Source organism: Culex quinquefasciatus, chromosome 2, assembly GCF_015732765.1.
Source record: "Culex quinquefasciatus strain JHB chromosome 2, VPISU_Cqui_1.0_pri_paternal, whole genome shotgun sequence".
NCBI classification, from domain to species: Eukaryota; Metazoa; Arthropoda; class Insecta; order Diptera; family Culicidae; genus Culex; species Culex quinquefasciatus.
Window position 1 is genome coordinate 100,747,204 of NC_051862.1, and position 22,715 is coordinate 100,769,918.

The 22,715-nt window shown below is 39.8% G+C and overlaps 1 protein-coding gene across 4 annotated transcripts in view; it reads right to left on the reverse strand.

The window, feature by feature from the left end:
• LOC6046191 (zinc finger protein 260) overlaps positions 1-20,426 on the reverse strand; it is a 33,324-nt gene extending 12,898 nt beyond the window's left edge. The window contains exons 1-3 of one of the 4 annotated variants that reach the window (XM_038252252.1): positions 20,336-20,426; positions 4,742-5,097; positions 4,551-4,679 (exon numbers count right to left, since the gene is read on the reverse strand). In XM_038252252.1, coding sequence (XP_038108180.1) covers positions 4,551-4,679; positions 4,742-4,966 — 354 coding nt within the window. In that variant the 5' untranslated portion in view covers positions 4,967-5,097; positions 20,336-20,426. Of the gene's footprint in view, positions 1-4,550; positions 4,680-4,741; positions 5,098-17,343; positions 17,366-19,591; positions 19,857-20,335 lie in introns of those variants that run through there. The other 3 variants (XM_038252251.1, XM_038252254.1, XM_038252253.1) reach the window with 3 other exon arrangements.
• Positions 20,427-22,715: the final 2,289 nt, after the last annotated feature.

Consider the following 22,715-nt stretch of genomic DNA (forward strand, 5'->3'; position numbering starts at 1 on the left):
TCGGCAAATGATCACTGCCACGAGGATCTTGAAGCACGTTCCAGTCACAAAGAACTGCCAGACTGTTGGAACAGAGCGACAAGTCGATGGCACTCGCCTTCGTACCGGACGTGGTAGGCGTTGGTGGTGTTGCAATGCGCGTAACTTGCTTGTCCCTGTTTAGGAGGGTCATCTGGAAGTCGTCGCACAGTTCATGAATCAGATATGCTTGAGGGTCTGTTTTGTGACTTCCCCACTCGGTGCTGTGAAGATTAAAGTCACCCAGAACCAGTCGCGGTGCCTGCAGCAGCTCAAGCATACCCCACAACTTTTGTCGAGTTAACGACACCTGTGGGGGAACGTAGACGGACACAATGCAAATGTCCAGTCCTCTGATCCTGGCCTGTACTGCGACTGCTTCGATTCCTCCTAGCTTCGGGAGCGTGACCTTTCTAAAAGTGTGGCATTTCCTGACCCCAATCAGTACGCCTCCACCTCTATTTGGTCCTGCCCTGCTCTCTGTGATGATGTTGTACCCCCGGAAAGCTGGCGTCTCATCTCCGATAAGAAACGTTTCGCTCAGCGCAAACACATCACAGTCCCGTTCGAATGCGAATTGTTGAAAATCGTTTAACTTGGGGGTTAAACTTCTACAATTCCATTGTAGAAAGGAGATGCCGTTTTTCGTTTTGGTGTATTACCCATCAAAGGAAATGAACGACAAGAGGGGCATCGTGCTAGCAAGCTGTTTCCCGATGTGTCTAGCGAGAGGCTCAAACCGCTTTATGATTAAACGCGTCGGTTCACTCACAAAAGAACACAGCCATTCCACGATTGTGGAAAAGTAAGGACTCCTTGAAGGCATCGGTGATCGGATTCGGTTGAGGAACCGTTTTTGGGGATCTTTGGCAGCTTGGGAACGGGCTTCAGCGGCAGGAACGGGCTTCGGTGCCGGCTTCGGAGCGGGCTTACCCGACGGACCAAAAGGAAAATCCTCCTCAAAGTTCAACGAGTCACTTTCCTTACCCTTGCCGCCAGCGGCTTTTTGGACTTGGAAGCCTTGTTGCGCTTCGGGTTTGGCCCGGAAGAGTCACTTTCCTCGTCTCTCTGGAAGAGAACCTCCACATCGGTTTCCTCGTCCTCCGAATCTTCATCCGCCAAAGGAGCGAAGCGATTGGAGTGGGTCACCTTACTAAGGATTTCCGCAAAGGACTTCTTGGAGCGTTCCCTCAAGGATCGCTTCATCTTGTCCTCGCGCTCCTTGTACTTTGGGCACTGCCGAGTTTTGTGCGGTTCCCCGCCACAAAGCAGGCATTTTTCAGCCTGCTTTTGGCAATCCACGTCCTTGTGGGGGCCGGTGCACTTTGAGCACTTGCTCTTGTTGCTGCAGTAGGTCTTGGTGTGTCCCAACTGCTGGCAGTTTTCGCAGCTCATCACTCGCGGAACGTACAATCGAACTGGAAGCCGAAGCTTGTACAGCTCAATGTAGTCCGGCAGAGCTGACCCTGCAAAAGTCACCCGGAACGAGGCAGAAGGAATGAACTTCTTCTGGCCACCCTCGGTGGTGACGTTGCCCAGTTGCCGGCACTCGAGTACCTCCACAGCTGGAAGTTTAGGGTTCTTGAAGCGTCCCACCGCCCTTGAGAGGTCGACAAGCGACAGACTGTCATCGGTCACCACGCCATCGATTTCGACTTTGTGGGCCGGAATCCAAACACGGTACTCAATGCTGAACCGCAGATCAGTTACGATCTGATTCGCTTGCACCGCGGAGTTCACGATCACGCGGAGCTTGCTCTTGTTCAGCTTGGTACATTCGACCACCCCAGGATAGTGCTTCTGCAAATCCTTGGTGATCTGTACAAAATTTAACGGCTTCTGTTTGGGCCGGAAGAAGACCACCCATTCCGTTTGCGATCCCTCTTGATACTGACGAGGACGAGGAATCGGTTTTTGAGAATGAGGATTCAGGGGCGGAGGGGGATTTGGATCCGGATTCGGCACCGGTGTTTTAGGAGGAATTGGATCTGGATTGGGAGGAATCGGTTCTGGAGTCAAGGGAGGAATCGGGTCTGGAGTCAAGGGAGGGATCGGGTCTGGAGTCAAGGGAGGAATCGGTGGTTGAGGGGGAACCGGATTCGGATCTGATTTAGGACGCTTCCGCTTCGTCCTCTTAGACCCGACCGAGGATCCCCCTTTACCGCCAGCATCCTCATCCTTCAGGAAGTGGTCCCGGTTGGTGGTGTTTGAAGGAACTCCCGGAACAGAGTCCTCCATTTCCACGTCCTCGTCACCCTCAAGGGTTGAATCGAAGTCGAATTCCTCATGGTCCGACTCGGTCGGATCCATGTTTGCGGAGAAACGCGATAAACTAAACGAAAATGAAAGTGATGAAACTAATCGCAAAAGTAAAAAAGGAGAAAGAAAAATAAACTAAACGAAAAAAAAAACTATGAGAAAAAAAAAACTAAACGCTAACAAAAAACTCGCCTTTCGCACTCACCGCCGAACTGGCCGCACTGGCTGCCGCCCGCAGCGGGATGCGCGGGAAGCTCGTTTGCGCGCGCTTGTTGTTGTTGTTGTTGTGCTGCCTGCTGCCAGCCACGTAAACAACGGGGGTTGTCTCCGACCTGGCCTGGCCGAAAACTGGTCCGCCGACCGCAGTCGACTCTCCGGGGCCGATTCCACCGGCCAACGACCGTCTCTCGCCTCAGCTGCCTCCGCAGCCGCTGCTGCTGACTCCTCCTGCTGCTGCTGCTCGGATACGGGAACTCGTTCCTTCTCCGCCGCTGCACCGCCGCCGTGTCCACGACGACCAGATTGTGGCCTCTCTGACCACCGGAACGGGCTTGTCCGCTCGCACACGCCTCGGAATCGCCGTGAAAAACGCGCCAAACACACCGCGAAAAAAAACACGACTACGCGCTGAGACTTCTGCCGGAGCAATCGAGGAGAGGACATAGCGTGGCAGCATGTACGTCTACAAACACCTGCAAGATCTGTGGCAATCGGCATCACACCATGCTGCATACTGGTGGAGTGAAGAAGCAGATGGTCGTTACGCCGAAGCCAATGGACAAACGCCGCACTCGACCTGCCAAGAAACAGACCCTTCTCTCGACCGCCGTAGTACTCGTCGACGGTGGAAGCAGCGACCCTCACTTGTGTCGAGCGCTGATAGACTCGGGATCGCAAAACCACTTCGTCACGGAACGGTTTGCCGGCAAACTGGTGATCAAGAAGGAGCGCGCCGACTACCAGGTCAGTGGTTTGCACGACAGCAAGACGAGGATCAGCAGCCTGATCCGAGCGACGGTTAAGTCTCGAGTTGGCGATTTCTCGACCGAGCTGGAGCTGTTAGTCACTCCAAGTATAATTGATGACCTGCGCCGGAATCGATCGACATCACAAGCTGGAATTTATCGCCGAACATCAAGCTCGCTGATCCGGGGTTCAATTCGGCAAGCCAAATCGATATGCTGCTGCATATCCCATGGGAGCAGAATTGTTTTGGAACCTGATAAGGTCAGGTACACTCAAAGTCAGAAGTATCCCTCAAAAGGGTACTTTCAATCCTCAAAAAGGATACTTTCTATCCTTTTTTAAAGTTCACCCGGCGTCACCGAGACCCTGCCCTCGCTCAGGGAAACTGAGTTGGGATGGGTTGTCGGCGGTGTATTGAAGCATTGAAGCGGCAGAGGAGCAGGAAGCGAGGATGGAGGTTTGAAATGCATTCATTTCAACGTGGGGAGGATGTTGGACGAGTTGAGAAATGATGTGCACCTTCTGTGCAAAACTTTAGTTTGTTTTCATATTGCCCGTATTCCCGAGAAAGACACGCGGCAAACCAGCCTCGGAACGACGCGCCGCACTTTCGGCAAATGCGCGCTGTCAAATCCCATACTGCACGTTTTGTTTTTGTTGATCTTCTTCTTAGAATCGCCTGGCATTGTTGGCAGATATGTTTTTAATTGCACCAAAAGTGCAGAAAATCGCTGGCAACAATGTCGCGCGGCGTGTACCTTTAAAAGAAACGTACAATAGCGTGTAAATTTTCCGTGTACCTAAATGTCACAAATAATAAAGAAACAGAGTTTAGCGTGTAACCGAAAAAGTAAGACGCGCATTTTTTACTCGATCCGTGCTCCGGAAGAAAAATAGGGAAAAGGCCGCGGAAAATACAGTCCACTCGACGGAAACGGGAAACACTCAGAATTTTTCAAAAATATTTAGCCAGGTCCGAATGGTTTTTCTCCAAAGTTTGTATAGAGTTATCTAAGTCCGCTCTCACGCACACTAGCACCCCATTTGTTTTGCCGGATGGTACAAAATTTAACCTCAATCTTTTTCGTGTACGTACACGCAATACATACGCACGTAGATAACTCTATGGATAATTAGTGCTGTTCGCTACTCTCACATATTGCATGCAATTTTTGGATTGTATGCAACAGCGACGAACCGCCCTAATCATTCATACAAACTTTCCAGATAAACCATTCGGCAAGGTGGTTCAAGATTTGAGAGCATTTTGCCTAGGTTTTTGGCAGCGCTCGTTTGGGTGTACTTACTGTGCAAGCAAATGGTTTTGTTCCTGAATGCAGTTTCATATGCACATAATAGCTGCTAGGTGATGATAACGTTTTTCCACATATTTTGCATGTTTGCCTCTTGTTACGGCTAGGTGTAGTGCTGACAGTCTGGAATTTGATCATGTTCTTGCAGCTTCCAAAATATAGACAACAAATGTTTAAAAACTCACTTCAACTGGTCGACTTGGGCCAGCATCAGCTACAAGTGCATTGCTACTGATACTGATGTCTACTGGTTTGCTCTCGTTCACGGTAATAACTGTGGTTTGCTGCTGCTGCTGCTGTTGGTTCTGGTCAACGTTGTGAGTGGGCGTAGGGTTTGGTGCCGGGGTGACTTGGGGCGGTGGATATGCGGTGTAGAATCCCATTGGTTCAGTTTTTATTTGTTCAAACATACTAATAGTTGCTAAGATTTCTGTTGTAGGGGGTACAGGCAGTCGCCCGACCCCCCAATGTGCAGGGAAGCTAATTTTGACTAGTTATAATCACGCACTGATCTTTTTCGAAATGTTCTGAAATATATAGCCTGGAATGAGGAAAGAAAATATTGAAATTAAGAATGAAACTCATGTTGCGGTACGTCATATGTAGCCGGTCCCGGAATTCGTAGTTTGTGAACGTTCCCTCCCTGACTGAAAAGTCCGTCAGACGTCTGTCGTTTGTCGTCCGTGCAATTGTACGACGTCGCTCGACAATGTCGTGCGACTTTCGCGTGAATGTCATACGTTTTTGCACCAAAAGAGTAGGGCGGTGCCTGTGTGGACGCGCAGTCCTGTTTTTTCGTGTTATTTTCCGTCTCTTTTATGTCGCTGTTCGAGTGCATGGGGTGATTGGTCATTATAATTAAATTATGGGCTCAGTAGGGCGGTGCCTGTATGGACGCGCAGTCCTGTTTTTTCGTGTTATTTTCCGTCTCTTTTATGTCGCTGTTCGAGTGCATGGGATTGGTCATTATAATTAAATAATGGCATCAGTAGTGCGGTGCCTGTGTGGACGCTCAGTCCTGTTTTTTCGTGTTATTTTCCGTCTCTTTTATGTCGCTGTTCGAGTGCATGGGGTGATTGGTCATTATAATTAAATAATGGCATCAGTAGTGCGGTGCCTGCACTGAAAGAAAGGCCCATAGTAATATTACATGTTTTACACATGAATCTGCCCCATACCACTTTGCATGTGAAAGTCATGTGTAAATCACATAGAAAATTTTCATCGCGCTGCATGTGCAAACCAAGTGAAAATCACGTTAGCTTCATGTGTCGTTTCATGTGACTTTCATAAGAAATGCTTATGAAAATTAAATGGATTTCACTTTAAAATCAAATGTTTTTCAATTGCTTTTCAAGTGAAGATTTTTGGTATCCTTTTCTTTTTCTTTTTTATATATTCATGTTTTGAAATAAAAATGCGTTTCGTGCATTCATTAGTTTTCCATTTATTTTTAAAAATATATTACACTTTAAGCCTTCTACGAGAATACACATACACATCACTTTTTCATTCACACTTCACACAAAAAATGCTCTCCGTATAAGCAGCAAGCCGTGCTCCTGCGCCACACACCGGGACTCTCGCGGGTCTCCTTGGACATTTCCGGATCCTCGTTGACAATCATAAACATGCCTCGATGGGGGTCAGTCATCATCAAAAAAAATGTTATGCAGATACTTAAAAAAATTTGAGGCAGCGGCGGCGAGAAGCAGATGATAATTCCCTGAAAATATGATTAAAAAAATGGTTAGGCATAAATTTTTGTCCAAAGAAATATTTAGAAAATACATACCATAGTTTTAGAGATAATCCTGCCACAATTTCGCGAAAATAAAACTCTCTTTTCTGGCGAATAGTCCAATTTAAACGCGAGAGCTCTGACTCAGATTTAATGTGAGTGGCCATCTTGACTTAGACAATTTTTTTCTTTTCGAACTTCAATATCAAAACATTCGATAGTAACGTGAAATTCACTTGAAACTTAAAGGAAAAGTCAATTGGGGTGAATCGAAGTGCAATTCACGTGAATCTGGGATGAAAATCCCATGAAAAAAGAATGGATCAAGATGGGTGTAGCTGACGCGGTTTTCACGTGCATTTGTAATGAAAGTCATGTCTAAGTCAAAGGAAAAGCATGTTAATTCATTGTGTTAGTTTTTGGATTAGCTCACGTGAAAAAGCATGTGAACTTGCTATGTTGGTTTTTTTCAGTGTGTGTGGACGCTCGGTCCTGTTTTTTCGTGTTATTTTCCGTCTCTTTTATGTCGCTGTTCGAGTGCATGGGGTGATTGGTCATTATAATTAAATAATGGCATCAGTAGGGCGGTGCCTGTGTGGACGCGCAGTCCTGTTTTTTCGTGTTATTTTCCGTCTCTTTTATGTCGCTGTTCGAGTGCATGGGATTGGTCATTATAATTAAATAATGGCATCAGTAGTGCGGTGCCTGTGTGGACGCGCAGTCCTGTTTTTTTTTCGGGTTATTTTCCGTCTCTTTTGTGTCGCTGTTCGAGTGCATGGGGTGATTGGTCATTATAATTAAATAATGGCATCAGTAGTGCGGTGCCTGTGTGGACGCGCAGTCCTGTTTTTTCGTGTTATTTTCCATCTCTTTTGTGTCGCTATTTGTGTACATGGGGTGATTGGATTTCTTCTGATTCGTGTTGTTTTCATCTCTTTTGTGTCGCTGTTTGTGTGCATGGGGTGATTGGTCTTCTTCTTCTTCTTTTTCTTTATTTTTAGTTCGCGCGTTCGTTGGCCAATGAGTTGATTTTTGTTCTCTTTACATAGTTTTCGATAGAAACGATCCGAATTCTTTTTTTTCGAGACAAGCAAGTCGTATTGCTGGATTAAGTCCTTTCTATATCATCGATGATCGGAAGGCACGCCGACGAATATGTTTTAAGGCTTATGGTATAAAATCATTTTAATGAATAAAGCCCTTCTTACATCACCGTTGATCGGAAGGCACGCCGACGAAGAATTTCTGGAGGATCGCGGTCGAATTAATACTATATTTAAAATTCTAGATAGCTATCTTTCGGATTCGATTGTGAGTAGCGGGACTTCGCGGTTACTATGCAACGTATTTTTTGGAGTCTTTTTATATTTTAAATTTATAAGTCCTTCTTTTATCATCGTTGATAGGAAGGCACGTCGCCGGTTAAGTTCGTTTAAGTTATTGTTTTAATTTCATTACAATCGGTTACGTGGTGTCCTGTTTTCCTTCGTTTATATTCGTTGATCGTAATAATTTATTCCAACTGGCAGCTTTAGTATTAACTCATCTACTATTTTTGAAATTTGCTCGCGTTATCTAAATTGTACAAACAGTAAAAATATACTGATAAGTCCAGCCCATAGCACTACTGCTCGGTTGGCACGCGTTCGATTAAAAAACTTTTTAAATAATCAATTATTTATCTTTCCGCAGCCGGCTGCCTAAGATTTAACATTTTCAACCGATAAACAAAATGCTCATGGTCACATCACTGCCACTCGTGAATCCTGACCTCATACCCATCTACTAACCCCCTCAAAACTCATGTGATACTTTGTCGGAGAAGCAGTCGATTGGGCGGTCTCTATCACTCAAGTATCGGACTAACATTCCCATCCACTTCCCCGTGACCCTACCACTGGTCGTGGCCGGCGCCGGTATTGATCAGCATGATAGGGGCCTTTGAGAAGTTGCGAAGCGAGGAATGATAGCACCCACTTATCTTCCACGGCTCGTGGATGTAACTTCTGGAGGTCCTGGTCAATAATACAGATTGTCAAGGCAAACAGATTGGCCAATGTTTCTGGACACCAAACGTGCTGGACACCAACCGCCCTTTACTCCCAGCAAAACTGGCAGTGTTGCAAGCGCAAAACATACGTTGCCAGTGCCGATTTATTTTGCATCGGCCAATCTGTCTCCCTCGACAATCTGTAGTCAATAACGGAGTAGCAACTGCGGGTGGGCACCTATGCTTATGCTTATGTCATACGTTTTTGCACCAAAATGTCGTATCCCTGTTTGAAAAATGTCGCACGTCGTACGAGTTGTCGCACGGTTTTGATTTTACCGTTTCGATATCGATTGGTCGAAAGGACGACAAACACTCGACATGCCCGACGTTGTTTTTTCCATCGATTTGCCTTCAATTCGACGTCGATTATCGTCGACGCAAACAGTTTGACAGTTCTCTTCAGTTGAACTTGTTCGGACTTGATTGCAACCGAGTCGAACAAATTGTTGTTGGTTTTAGGCTTTGGGAGGATTTTGGCCAGTTTAAAGGTAAGTTGTGTTCTAGATTGAATTACTTTTTCTGCCGGAATGTTCCGGCCGGAGTGGGCGACAACCGAATCAAATTGTCTTGTATTCCAGATTGCGGTCTTCGTGGCGGTATAGGAGGAAGAGGAGGACGGGAAATATGGATTACTCGGCGAGCCATTCCGGAAGACGGGACGGGAAGGAACCAGTTTGCGATCGAGGAAGCCGTTAGTGTTTGGTGTTTTACTTTCCGCGGGAGGTTGCATCCATATCTAATGGAACTGGTGAGTCATGTTTTAGAAACGATGGAGGAGGTGTGCTGGGAGTGCGATTGGACGATCGAAATTAAAAATTAGATGAACATCACAAATTCTTAACTTTTTAATCCAATAATGCTTAAAAAAAACTTCAACGCTGATTTGATTTGATAATTGTAAAATTAAATTATAAAGTTTTTCATTCTTAATTCAAAATTCTAGCATTCCAGAACTTAAGAATGCAAGAAATTGAAAATTCTAAATTCATTTAATTTCTTGATATTGTGCAAATTGTTAATATTCTTAAATTATACAATTCATTAATTTAAAATTCTCAAAGTCTTCAAATATTAAAAAAATAAACTCTAAAATATGAAAATTTTAAAATTGACAATAATTTAATTATTAAAATTCCTAATTCTTAAATACAAAATTTTCAATTCATAAATACTAAAAATCTAACATTATAAAGTTCATAAATTCCCAAAACGTTAGTCGCACGAGTTGAAATTTTGAATTCTAAAATTCTAAAAATTATATGTTCTAAAATTCCAAAATTGTAAATTCTAAAAATGCTAAAATTCAAATAATTTATATTTTTAAATAAAAATTATCAAAAATTCTATTTGTTGTAAATTCTACGCATTTTAAAAATTAGTAAAATTCTTAAAATTCTAAAAATTAAAAAAATCTCTTTTTTTTGCACATCTTAAATTTTTGATAATTTTAAATAAAACAAATTTAAAAAATTCTAAAAATAAAAAAAAATACAAAAATTTTACAAAATAAATTTTTTAAATTTTAAAAATGTTAAAGTTTTTATTTCTTTTAAATATTTTAAACTTTTAAAAATTCTTTTATTACTCTTCTCATTGAAAAGTGCCAGCGACAAAATTGGGCGAAAAGTTCATCGCCCGGAGATCGCGAGTTGGCGCGAGCGAATGAACACCGCGAAAAAAGATTCGGGGGTGCATTGGGGTTAAATGATTATTTCGTTATTCGGTTTAATTAGAAAATAATTATTTTTTCGTACATATCGCTACTTTGATGCGATGTAATTAATTTTTACAGTAAATTAGGCATTGTTATATCAAATTTGACCTTTCAATCGCACTAGAATGGCCAAATTTTAAAACAACAATGTTTACCAATTTGACCTTTTTACCCCCAATTCCCCTTGTAGAACAAAAGAAAAGTTCATCCGCGAACTGTCAGCAGCACGCTGTTTTGTTTGCTAGATCAACATTTGGAAATGTCGAACGTTAAAGGAAATCGCTCAATAAATGGAAATTAACCGATTTCAAATGTTTTGGCCGCAAATGAAAGTTTAGGGTGGCTAATTTTTGATTCCGATCTGTAAAACTTGTTCTGGCGAGGGTTCTGGGCACTGCGGCAATCGATTTTAACGGCGGGTTGCTTCCGGTTGCATTTGATTTGCGGAGAAGGTTTTTCAATCCATCAGGGGCTTATTGGGGGCAACAGTTTCGGTAATCCGGAACTTCTGGTAAGTTTAATATTTGCAGTGTTTAGCATGAAAAACAAACATAGACTAACTACTTTTTTTCGGAAAATCATAACTCCTCGACATTTTAACCGATTTCAATTGTCTTATACGCAAATGAAAGGTGATAAGTTAGCCTTTCAAAGAAAAATAGTAAAAAGTTTAAAAAAATCTAGCCTAACATATGAAAATGGCGTATGAAACTTTAAAATGCCGTTTTGACGGTGTCTGGACCAAAGAGCCTATGTCTGGAAATATTTTTATCGGATTCCCCGGACATTTTTACATAACATACTGAAAAATGGGAGGAGTTCATTAACAGGATTCCAAGATATGATTTTTTGAAAATAAAATCCGTGTTTTTTTACGCGCCGCGCGCAAAAACCGGAGAATGACGAATTTGGCAAAAAATCATCTTTTTTCACTAAAACTGCGATAACTTTAAAATTTCAACGATGACATGTCTGGGTACCAAAAGTTGCGTCTTTTAATTAAAACAATTTTGATCCCCAAACATCTATAGGTCATCGCTGAAATTTTAAAGTTATCGCAGTTTTAGTGAAAATGTTGATTTTTTGCCAATTTCGGCATGCTCCGGTTTTTGCGCGCGGAGCGGTTTTTGCGTTCACGAGGGGGAGGGGGGGTTTGGGTTTTCCAAAAAAAGTGTCCACGTAGTTTGTGGATGGTCCCTTAATGAACTCCTCCCATTTTTTGGTTTGTTACGTAAAAATGTCCGGGAAATCCGCTAAAAATATTTCCAGATATAAGCTCTTTGGTTCAGACACCGTCAAAACGGCATTTTAAAGTTTCATACGCCCTTTTCATATGTTAGGCTAGATTTTTGAAACTTCTTACCATTTTTCTTATCACCAACTTATCACCTTTCATTTGCGTATAAGAAAATTGAAATCGGTTAAAATGGCGAGGAGTTATGATTTTTCGAAAAAATGGTTTTGCGCAAATCGACGAAAATTTCCATTTTTCAGACCACCGGCGCAGGTCACCCCAATGGCCAAAAAAATACGGGTCGAATTATTTCGGCCAGGGAACCCTCAGAAAAATTTTGAGCCCGATCCGAGCACTTTTGTTTTTTCCATGCTGTTTTCGTGGGGAATTGCTGCATATAGACCTCCATTGATCACGCATGATCTCAGGGGGTACCGGAAAACAAACCCCGTAATGGCGGACAATAGGGTCCTAAAGCCCTAAGTCAATTGTTATTACTCTTCTCATTGAAAAGTGCCAGCGACAAAATTGGGCGAAAAGTTCATCGCCCGGAGATCGCGAGTTGGCGCGAGCGAATGAACACCGCGAAAAAAGATTCGGGGGTGCATTGGGGTTAAATGATTATTTCGTTATTCGGTTTAATTAGAAAATAATATTTTTTTCGTAAATATCGCTACTTTGATGCGATGTAATTAATTTTTACAGTAAATTAGGCATTGTTATATCAAATTTGACCTTTCAATCGCACTAGAATGGCCAAATTTTAAAACAACAATGTTTACCAATTTGACCTTTTTACCCCCAATTCCCCTTGTAGAACAAAAGAAAAGTTCATCCGCGGACTGTCAGCAGCGCGCTGTTTTGTTTGCTAGATCAACATTTGGAAATGTCGAACGTTGAAGGAAATCGCTCAAAAATGGAAATTAACCGATTTCAAATGTTTTGGCCGCAAATGAAAGGTAAGGGTGGCTAATTTTTGATTCCGATCTGTAAAACTTGTTCTGGCGAGGGTTCTGGGCACTGCGGCAATCGATTTTAACGGCGGGTTGCTTCCGGTTGCATTTGATTTGCGGAGAAGGTTTTTCAATCCATCAGGGGCTTATTCGGGGGCAACAGTCCTGTCCTATTTTTTGCATTTAAATGAAAAAAGTGATCAGAGATGGTTTTTAATCTGTTTTTTACCGTTGAACATAACAATTGACTTAGGGCTTTAGGACCCTATTGTCCGCCATTACGGGGTTTGTTTTCCGGTACCCCCTGAGATCATGCGTGATCAATGGAGGTCTATATGCAGCAATTCCCCACGAAAACAGCATGGAAAAAACAAAAGTGCTCGGATCGGGCTCAAAATTTTTCTGAGGGTTCCCTGGCCGAAATAATTCGACCCGTATTTTTTTGTTTGGCCATTGGGGTGACCTACGCCGGTGGTCTGAAAAATGGAAATTTTCGTCGATTTGCGCAAAAACCATTTTTTTCGAAAAATCATAACTCCTCGCCATTTTAACCGATTTCAATTTTCTTATACGCAAATGAAAGGTGATAAGTTGGTGATAAGAAAAATGGTAAGAAGTTTCAAAAATCTAGCCTAACATATGAAAAGGGCGTATGAAACTTTAAAATGCCGTTTTGACGGTGTCTGGAAATATTTTTAGCGGATTTCCCGGACATTTTTACGTAACAAACCAAAAAATGGGAGTAGTTCATTAAGGGACCATCCACAAACTACGTGGACACTTTTTTTGGAAAACCCAAACCCCCCCTCCCCCTCGTGAACAATTGACCATACAAAAAAAAACTTTTTTGTATGGAGCATGGACAATCGCCATACCTCCCTCCCCTAAATTGTCCACGTTGTATATGGATGGTCCCTAACAGGATTCCGAGATATGATTTTTTGAAAATAAAATCCGTGTTTTTTGACGCTCCGCGCGCAAAAACCGGAGCATGCCGAAATTGGCAAAAAATCAACATTTTCACTAAAACTGCGATAACTTTAAAATTTCAGCGATGACCTATAGATGTTTGGGGATCAAAATTGTTTTAATTAAAAGACGCAACTTTTGGTACCCAGACATGTCATCGTTGAAATTTTAAAGTTATCGCAGTTTTAGTGAAAAAGATGATTTTTGCCAAATTCGTCATTCTCCGGTTTTTTGCGCGCGGCGCGTAAAAAAACACGGATTTTTTTTTCAAAAAATCATATCTTGGAATCCTGTTAATGAACTCCTCCCATTTTTCAGTATGTTATGTAAAAATGTCCGGGGAATCCGATAAAAATATTTCCAGACATAAGCTCTTTGGTTCAGACACCGTCAAAACGGCATTTTAAAGTTTCATACGCCATTTTCATATGTTAGGCTAGATTTTTTAAACTTTTTACTATTTTTCTTTGAAAGGCTAACTTATCACCTTTCATTTGCGTATAAGACAATTGAAATCGGTTAAAATGTCGAGGAGTTATGATTTTTCGAAAAAAGTAGTTAGTCTATGTTTGTTTTTCATGCTAAACACTGCAAATATTAAACTTACCAGAAGTTCCGGATTACCGAAACTGTTGCCCCAATAAGCCCCTGATGGATTGAAAACCTTCTCCGCAAATCAAATGCAACCGGAAGCAACCCGCCGTTAAAATCGATTGCCGCAGTGCCCAGAACCCTCGCCAGAACAAGTTTTACAGATCGGAATCAAAAATTAGCCACCCTAAACTTTCATTTGCGGCCAAAACATTTGAAATCAGTTAATTTCCATTTTTTGAGCGATTTCCTTCAACGTTCGACATTTCCAAATGTTGATCTAGCAAACAAAACAGCGCGCTGCTGACAGTCCGCGGATGAACTTTTCTTTTGTTCTACAAGGGGAATTGGGGGTAAAATGGTCAAATTGGCAAACATTGTTGTTTTAAAATTTGGCCATTCTAGTGCGTTTGAAAGGTCAAATTTGATGTAACAATGCCTAATTTACTGTAAAAATTAATTACATCGCATCAAAGTAGCGATATTTACGAAAAAATAATTATTTTCTAATTAAATCGAATAACGAAATAATCATTTAACCCCAATGCACCCCCGAATCTTTTTTCGCGGTGTTCATTCGCTCGCGCCAACTCGCGATCTCCGGGCGATGAACTTTTCGCCCAATTTTGTCGCTGGCACTTTTCAATGAGAAGAGTAATAAAATAAGCGAGAATAAATAAATTTAGTTTTCTTTTATAGTTACAAAATATTTGAATATTACATATTTGAAATTGTATTGTTTTGAAATTTTATTATTATTATTATTGAATTCTGAATTTAATTTAGAAAATTCTTGCCAATTGTTGATTGATGTTATATTTTTTCAGGCAACAAACATATTCTGATCTGATCCTGCCGGAAACCATACGTCCCCGTGTGGTCCCGCGTGGCTTCCGTAGAACCCAAGGAAGCAGCCTCTCGTACTCCGGTAAACATCAATCCGTCGGAGGTTCAAGATCGTCGCCAAGGTGTCGCATCCGGGTTTTGATCAGCGCGTCGAGGAGCAAAAGTCCAACACGGCCAAGATGCTGCTACGGCCGCCTCCAACATCCAAGCCGGAAGTTGCGGTCAAGGCAAATCCCGAAGGAAGCAAAGTTGGAGAAGAATCGGCGATCCGCAAGTGAAATTAAGTGAACAAGTAAATATTTTTTTGAAATTTTGACAGTTGAAATAAAAAAAAAAACAATAAAAACAAAACAACAGTTTTTTTCAACTGCAACATAACCTAAAAATCCGAAATGACAGCACACGACATTCTAAATAACAAAACCGTTCGACGTCGGTCGAATGTCGTACGACAATGTCGTACAATTTCGATCATCGATCGCACGACAAATCCCTGACTGAAAAGTCCGTCGGACGTCCGTCGTTTGTCGTCCGTGCAATCGTACGACGTCGCACGACAATGTCGCGCGACTATCGCACGAATATCAGACGTTTTTGCACCAAAATGTCGTATTTGTCGTGCGATCGATAATCGAAATTGTACGACATTGTCGTACGACATTCGACCGACGTCGCACGGTTTTGTTATTTAGAATGTCGTGCTATTGTCGTGTGCTGTCATTTCGGATTTTTAGGTTATGTTGCTGTTGAAAAAACTGTTGTGTTTTTTTTATTTTTTTTTATTCAAACACATCTAATTTCACAATAATATTAACTTTTTCACGAAATTTAACTTCCGGATCGCCGATTCTTCTCCAACTTGGCATTCTTCGGATGCTCTCGGATTTGCCTTGACCGCAGCTTCCGGCTTGATGTTGGTGTTGACTTTGCTTCTCGACGAGCTGATCAAAGTTTAACCCGCCAATCTTGGATCTCAGGCGGATTGATGGCCACCGGGGATACGAGAATACTTCCGTGGGTTCTACGGAGGCGAACTCATGGTTTCCGGCATGATCAGATTGGAATATTTTAGTTGCCTGAAAAAAGATAACGTTGACGTTTACATTAGGTAGGAATGAGCAGGATAGCTTCTTAATATACACTGCGACATTTGCCAAATTACTATAATTGGCATCAATTTATAAATTAAATTCATACTTAAATATTAATAACATAAAAATTTCAAAAAAGGTATTTTCAACATAAAAATCAATTAAAAATTAAGACATTTTAAAAATAGATTTAAAAACCTATAAAACTCATTTTTTTGCAACTAATTTTAAAATCGAAATTGCAAGAATTTATTTTTTTTCAATTAAGCATGTATGTTTGCTAATTTTTTGAAATTTTAAAATATTTGAAATTTAGGATTTTAAAATTTATAAATTTCAAAATTCTTTAAAGTTATTTAAGAACTCTAGAACTTAGAAGATTTTTAAGGATTATACAATTAAGTTTTAGGTATTTGGGCTTTTAAATATTAGGATTTTTAAAAATATCATTCTAAAAAAAAATCTAAAATTCTAAAATTCTAAAATTCTAAAATTCTAAAATTCTAAAATTCTAAAATTCTAAAATTCTAAAATTCTAAAATTCTAAAATTCGAAAATTCGAAAATTCTAAAATTGTAAAATTCTAAAATTCTTAAATTCTTAAATTCTTAAATTCTTAAATTCTTAAATTCTTAAATTCTTAAATTCTTAAATTCTTAAATTCTTAAATTCTTAAATTCTTAAATTCTTAAATTCTTAAATTCTTAAATTCTTAAATTCTTAAATTCTTAAATTCTTAATTCTTAAATTCTTAAATTCTTAAATTCTTAAATTCTTAAATTCTTAAATTCTTAAATTCTTAAATTCTTAAATTCTTAAATTCTTAAATTCTTAAATTCTTAAATTCTTAAATTCTTAAATTCTTAAATTCTTAAATTCTTAAATTCTTAAATTTAAATTTAAATTCTTAAATTCTTAAATTCTTAAATTCTTAAATTCTTAAATTCTTAAATTCTTAAATTCTAAAATTCTAAAATTTTTCGAATTTTCAAAATATAAAACTATAAAAATTTTTGATTGTAATTTTATTTTAGAATTTTTAGAATTTTAAACTCATAATTTTTAGAATTTTTGAATTCTAAACTCTAATTCTAAATATGACGAACGACATTTAGATTTTTTTTTATTTCATGAATTTTGGGATTATAAGAATTTTAATAATGTTAGAATTTAACAAGTTAAGTATTTTAGAATTAAAGAATTTCAGTTTTTGAGGTTTTTTCAATTCCCAAATTTAAATATTTTAGAATTTCAGATTTTTTAGTGAAATGTTTTGAGAACTTTAAGACCTCGAAAATTTTATGATTTATTAAATTCTATAATTTAAGAATATTAACAATTTACAATATTCTATGAATTTGAAGAAATTTTTAGTATTCAAAAGCTTGCATTCTATAATTTGAAATACTAGAGTTTGAAAAACTTTAGAATTTTACAGTTTTAGTGTTTAAGATTTTTTAAATTCTGGTAATTTAGATTTTTCTTTAGTTTAGAATTATTGGGTAAAAACGTGGATTAGATAACAATTTTTATGTTTTGAGGTTTTGAATTTAATACAATACAAACACACACTTCGTTTCTAAAACATGACTCACCAGTTTCATCAGGTATGTGCCGCAACCTCCGCGGAAAGTAAAACACCAAACACCAACCGCTACCTCGATCGCAAACCGGTTCCTTCCCGTCCCGTCTTCCGGAATGACCCGCCAAATTTCCCGTCCTCCTTCACCGCCTCGAAGACCGATATCTGGAATAGAAGACACCAAGGAAGACACTTTGATTCGGTCACTCGCACCCCGGCCGGATCATTTCGGCAGCAAAAATATCACAATCTAGAACTAAACTTACCTATTATCCGTCGAAAATCGTCCAAAATCTTCTCAGCTCCTAAACCAAATACCAAAAGTAACGACAGCTGGTTCGATTCGGTTGCAATCAAGTCCGAACAAGATCAACTGAAGAGAACTGTCAAACTGTTTGCGTCGACGATAATCGACGTCGAATTGAAGGAAAATCGATCGAAAAAACTATGTCGAGCATGTCAAGTGTTTGTCGTCCGTTTGTCGTCCTTTCGACCAATCGATATCGAAACGGTAAAATCAAAACCGTTCGACAACTCGTACGACGTGCGACATTTTTCAAACAGGGTAGGAGCAACCTGCCAAAAATGTATGGAATTTCGTAATTTTTGTTTTCGTGGATCAAACTTACTTTTTAACCAGGTATTTAAAAACGTAGGTTTTAAAGAAAACCTAGATGTTTGGGTATCAAAAGATCGGAAATTTTATGCCCTTTCCGATTCCACATAGGTTGACTTGTGAATCGTGGACCGGTTCGGATGCCGGCGGATTTTCCTACGACGTAATTCCGGGTTGGTACGAAATTCCAACGAAAAATCTATTCTATCGATACTAATACCCCCAAAACGGTGCTATACCCACTCCAAAATGTTTATTTAGCAATTCTATGTTATTATATTGACATTTAGTTGAATTAAAAGTTTGCAAAATTAAGTTTAGATAAGTTTTATATAGAATTTCCAGAGTTATATAAACTTTTATACTAAGTAGTTAGTAATCTTTATATTCAATCCAAATTATTTTTTTAATCAGTCAAGGATGCCTATTTGGAGTTGGGAGACTGGATTTATGGTGATTTGTCAACAAATAACATTTACGTAGTACTAGGTTCCTGTCAAACTTTTTTTTTATTTACATGTATCACACGCAGAAAAATAAGGCATATTTGAATCAACAAAACGTTTTGTTGATTTGAAAATCTTTATTTTTGTTGAATCAACGCTAAACGTCAAAGCAGCTTTTTCGAAACAACAAAAGACTTTTGTGGAATTGAGAACATCAAGGTTTGTTTCAACGCAAAATCGTCGTTGATTATATTCAACAAAAAAATTGTTGATTCAAACTTCGTACAGGCTGATTCTACAAAACATTTTTCTGCGTGCATCAAAAAATGTGCATAGTGCCCAAGGGGTGTAAATCAAGGTGTAAATACTTTTTTTACATACTGCACATTTTGGAGGCCGGATCAGATATTTTGGTAGAAAAGATGAGCGGATCCATCAAGTGACCCACCGTAAGATGTGTAATCAAAAGACCTTTCCTTTGAGCCTAAAAGATTGAAGATTTGATAACCCTATCAAAAGTATATTAATGTGAGGAAGGCATCAACCACCATAAGGTGGATAAAGTTACGTTTTTTATTTATCTTGCTAGGAATTTAGTCATTGGAATATTTACAATACTTGATTTTAATGTTTACAAAATTGTATTTTGATTTTTTATTGTTATTTTTAATGCGTGTTATTTCATATAAGGTCTTAAAACAATAATTGTCTATATGAATATTGTTTACTGATCACCCAGATAAATCTAAATGGGCCAATTATTTTCTAGTAACACTCCAAATGTTCCATCTTTAACTTATGCAAGATTGTGATACGGAGTCTTGTTGACGAAAATTATAGCTTCTAATATATTCAAACCAGCTGCCACTCCACTAGCTAGTATGTGATTTGGATGTTTCAAAGGCATTTTTTATAGAAAAAGAGTCATGGATGACTTTTTCACCTTCAAATATATGCCTAAAAATTATCCTATTATGTCTGGCAGTGAAGAAATAAAAAAATCGATAGTTTTGCATGCCGGTAGTGGCCGATTGCTTAACATTTTACAATTTGTGGCGCACATATTTCGAATTAGGAGAAGGATTTTGCGTTTGTATATTTAGCATGCCACTGTAAACACGATTACACAACCAAATGCTCAACAGTCTGTGAAAATTCTGAAAATGAAGTAATCTTGGCATTTCAATTCACGCACATACCTCTTGTAGCAGCCGAAAGAATCCATATTCAATTTAGCAAGCGAAAACAGTGAACTATATTCATATACAACACAAAACACAACAAATGGTCAAACAACACTAAAATTACATGATTCGCATTGAACTGTAGCTATTGCTAGATTTTTTCACTTCAGAATGTGTAGATTCGATCTGACTACTTTCAATTCTATCTATCAGCACACATCAGTAGTAGAATCAGTATAGTATGAGTAGCGCACATAGTTTTCGTTTTATGGTGTCGCGTAAACTAAATATGAAGTAACACAGTCAGGAGGCAATAAAAAATTGTTTGTATTTTGGAATGGGCAATCCGTGTAAACCATCATAATGTCTTCAGTATTTTTGCTCAATTTAATTGAAAAAGAAATTATTTAATTGAAACTTTTCAGTAAGGTACATAAAACATAAATTGCATTCACATGTTTGAAATAAAATTATGCGATTGTTACTACATCCTATTGCATAAAATCATTCATTTTTTTACTGTGCTATGCAAACTATGCTGCCAGCGCACACATTGGTAGTAAATGTGTGCAATATCTTCCTATATCGTCACTACTTCTGTGTTCTAGTAGATCTCTTTGAGCTATCTCCAGCTATCTCCAATCGTAATTTGTACTCCGAGATGTGTTGGTGCTTTATCATTTTTTGTGACACTAACATTTTAATTTTGTATGGCTTTCAAACATTTTAGAATACGAATGGAATAATCTTAATCTTTACCTGTTTCATTCCGAAAGAAGAAATTAAAAAATGTAAACAAATAATATCAATGTTGGACACAATGTTAACATCTTTACTTGCCATGCGCGTATTTGTCGAAAATAATGTTGTTCAAATAACAGAGGTTCTCAGTTGATTATAGAAATGTATGAAAATACTTTAAGAGTTTCCATAATGACCAGGTGACATTGGGTCTGCGGGTGAGATTGGTTCATACAAATTTCAGCATATTTGTATGAGAAAATCTCCCGCCCCAGACACAAAGTCACCCCTGATGACGGTATAATTTATACCATTACTCTATCCCAGCCATGGAGCACCCGAAGTCGAGCAGTTTCTGACAGTTCGCTCCATAAGAAATACATTGTAGAAAAAAGCAAAAACTGCTCGAATGGAAATGCTTCCAAATTCGAATTCTGAAACGGAATCTAGTTAGAATCCAATTAGATTCCATTTCGGAATTCAAATTGAACTGACTGGGATGGTTTATACTACAGATTGTCAAAGGAGCTTTGATGGCGCGCCAATAGAGTTATCTAAGCCCGAGCTCACGCACACCAGCACCCCATTTGTTTTGCTGGCGGGTACAAAATTTAACCTCAATCTTTTTCGTGTACGTACACGCAATACATGCGCACGTAGATAACTCTATATAGAGTTATCTAAGCCCGAGCTCACGCACACCAGCACCCCATTTGTTTTGCTGGCGGGTACAAAATTTAACCTCAATCTTTTTCGTGTACGTACACGCAATACATGCGCACGCAGATAACTCTATGGGCCATCTCCATACAAACAGGCGGCAAAATTATTTTTTGATTTTTATATGTTTTTTCATACAAATTTGGGTAATTGTATGGTATCGAAATGATATACGTCCATTTTTATGACTTTTCATGTTTTTCTATAGTTGATTTTTTATAATAAATAGTCTTTTCATACATTTGCAAGTGCAACAGAATTGCGTATCGAGAAATTAAAAGTGAGAGTGTGTGCAACATGGAGTTAAACTTTTTATGAAGTTGCTGTGAAGGTTACCATGACCATGGTTGCGAGTTTATATTATTAAATTATGGATGAGCTAATACATCCCCACTTTAAGGACCCCTCCCTCCTCTTTCTTTCACCCCCTCCCCACCTGCCCTCCAACAAGATTTTGTTAAGCGTAATAAATTCATTTTAAGTCAAATATTTATTTGTTCAGCCAGAGGCTGACTTCGAATTCCCTACGTTGTGTTGTTGTTGTCCAGGCGCGTAGAATCTCCAATTGAATAGAAATAAAACAATCATTTAAGTGGACTGCAGAGCCAACCGTCTCGGACGGTGGTCAGCGCGCGACGAGGCAAAAGCTTTATTGTTCTGTTCTGGTCAGTACAATAGTGGTAAGAAAGTAAACATACAGGGGATGGACACAAATACCGTCTTGCACGAACATTATTATTTACTGCTGTGTTTCTTTTGTGAGTCCATGCTATATAACTATGTTAAAGGTACTTTTTATGATGATCCAACCAAAATTTGGATCAGTTTCATGGATTGATCGCAGAAATTGTTGTTGTTGCGTGTCTCGCGGCGCAGTTCGACGTACGCGTTGACGATATACTCGAACAGTTCCGGCCTGAAGATGACCAGCATTTCGCGCTTGCACAGTGCGATGTACCGGCGGGGTAGCGACAAGTCCAGAGTGCACGATAGCGACAGATTTCTGTAGCTGTGAACTAAGGTGATGCGTTTGGCCAGACGAAGATTGTTGTCGCGGCCCAGAAGGTGCCAGAGAAGGTCTAAACGGGAAAGCGGGACGGCTGGATGTTCTGCTCGATTGTGCGTGCCCAAATGGCCGTAAATCTCTGGCAATTCGCGTGTAAGTCAGGCCAAAGACACATATGGTCACCGAACGCGAAATGTGTCCCACGGAACCTGATCGATCTCCTTGAAATTCTTAAACCTCGCGTCTGCAGAAACAAACAGCCACCGGATGCGTACTCCCGTCAATCCCCCGAAGGAGAATCCTGACCTGGGTCATTTGCACCGTTGGTCAGGGTAGCTTCCTCACCGGAGACAGCGGACGCTTTCTCCCTGGTCACCGTTTTGAAGTCCCGGAGTATGGCCACCGCGTGTCGAAGAGAGTTCTCGCCGGATTAGTTCACCACGAGACAATCTTCCGCCGCGGCCATCTCCTGGTGGAGATGATAGTCGTAATGAAGGTGACCGCGATAGTGGCTGGTTCGCTGGTTATAACTCCTTCACCCAGCACGTAACTGGCTCGTTTTTTGAACGTTCTCTTCCACCGGCAAATTCTACGAGGTCCACTCCCGGGTGCCTCGAGCACGTTGGGATGCCTCCGCAGAGGCTTTCGTTTGCCGCAAACGACGACGGAACT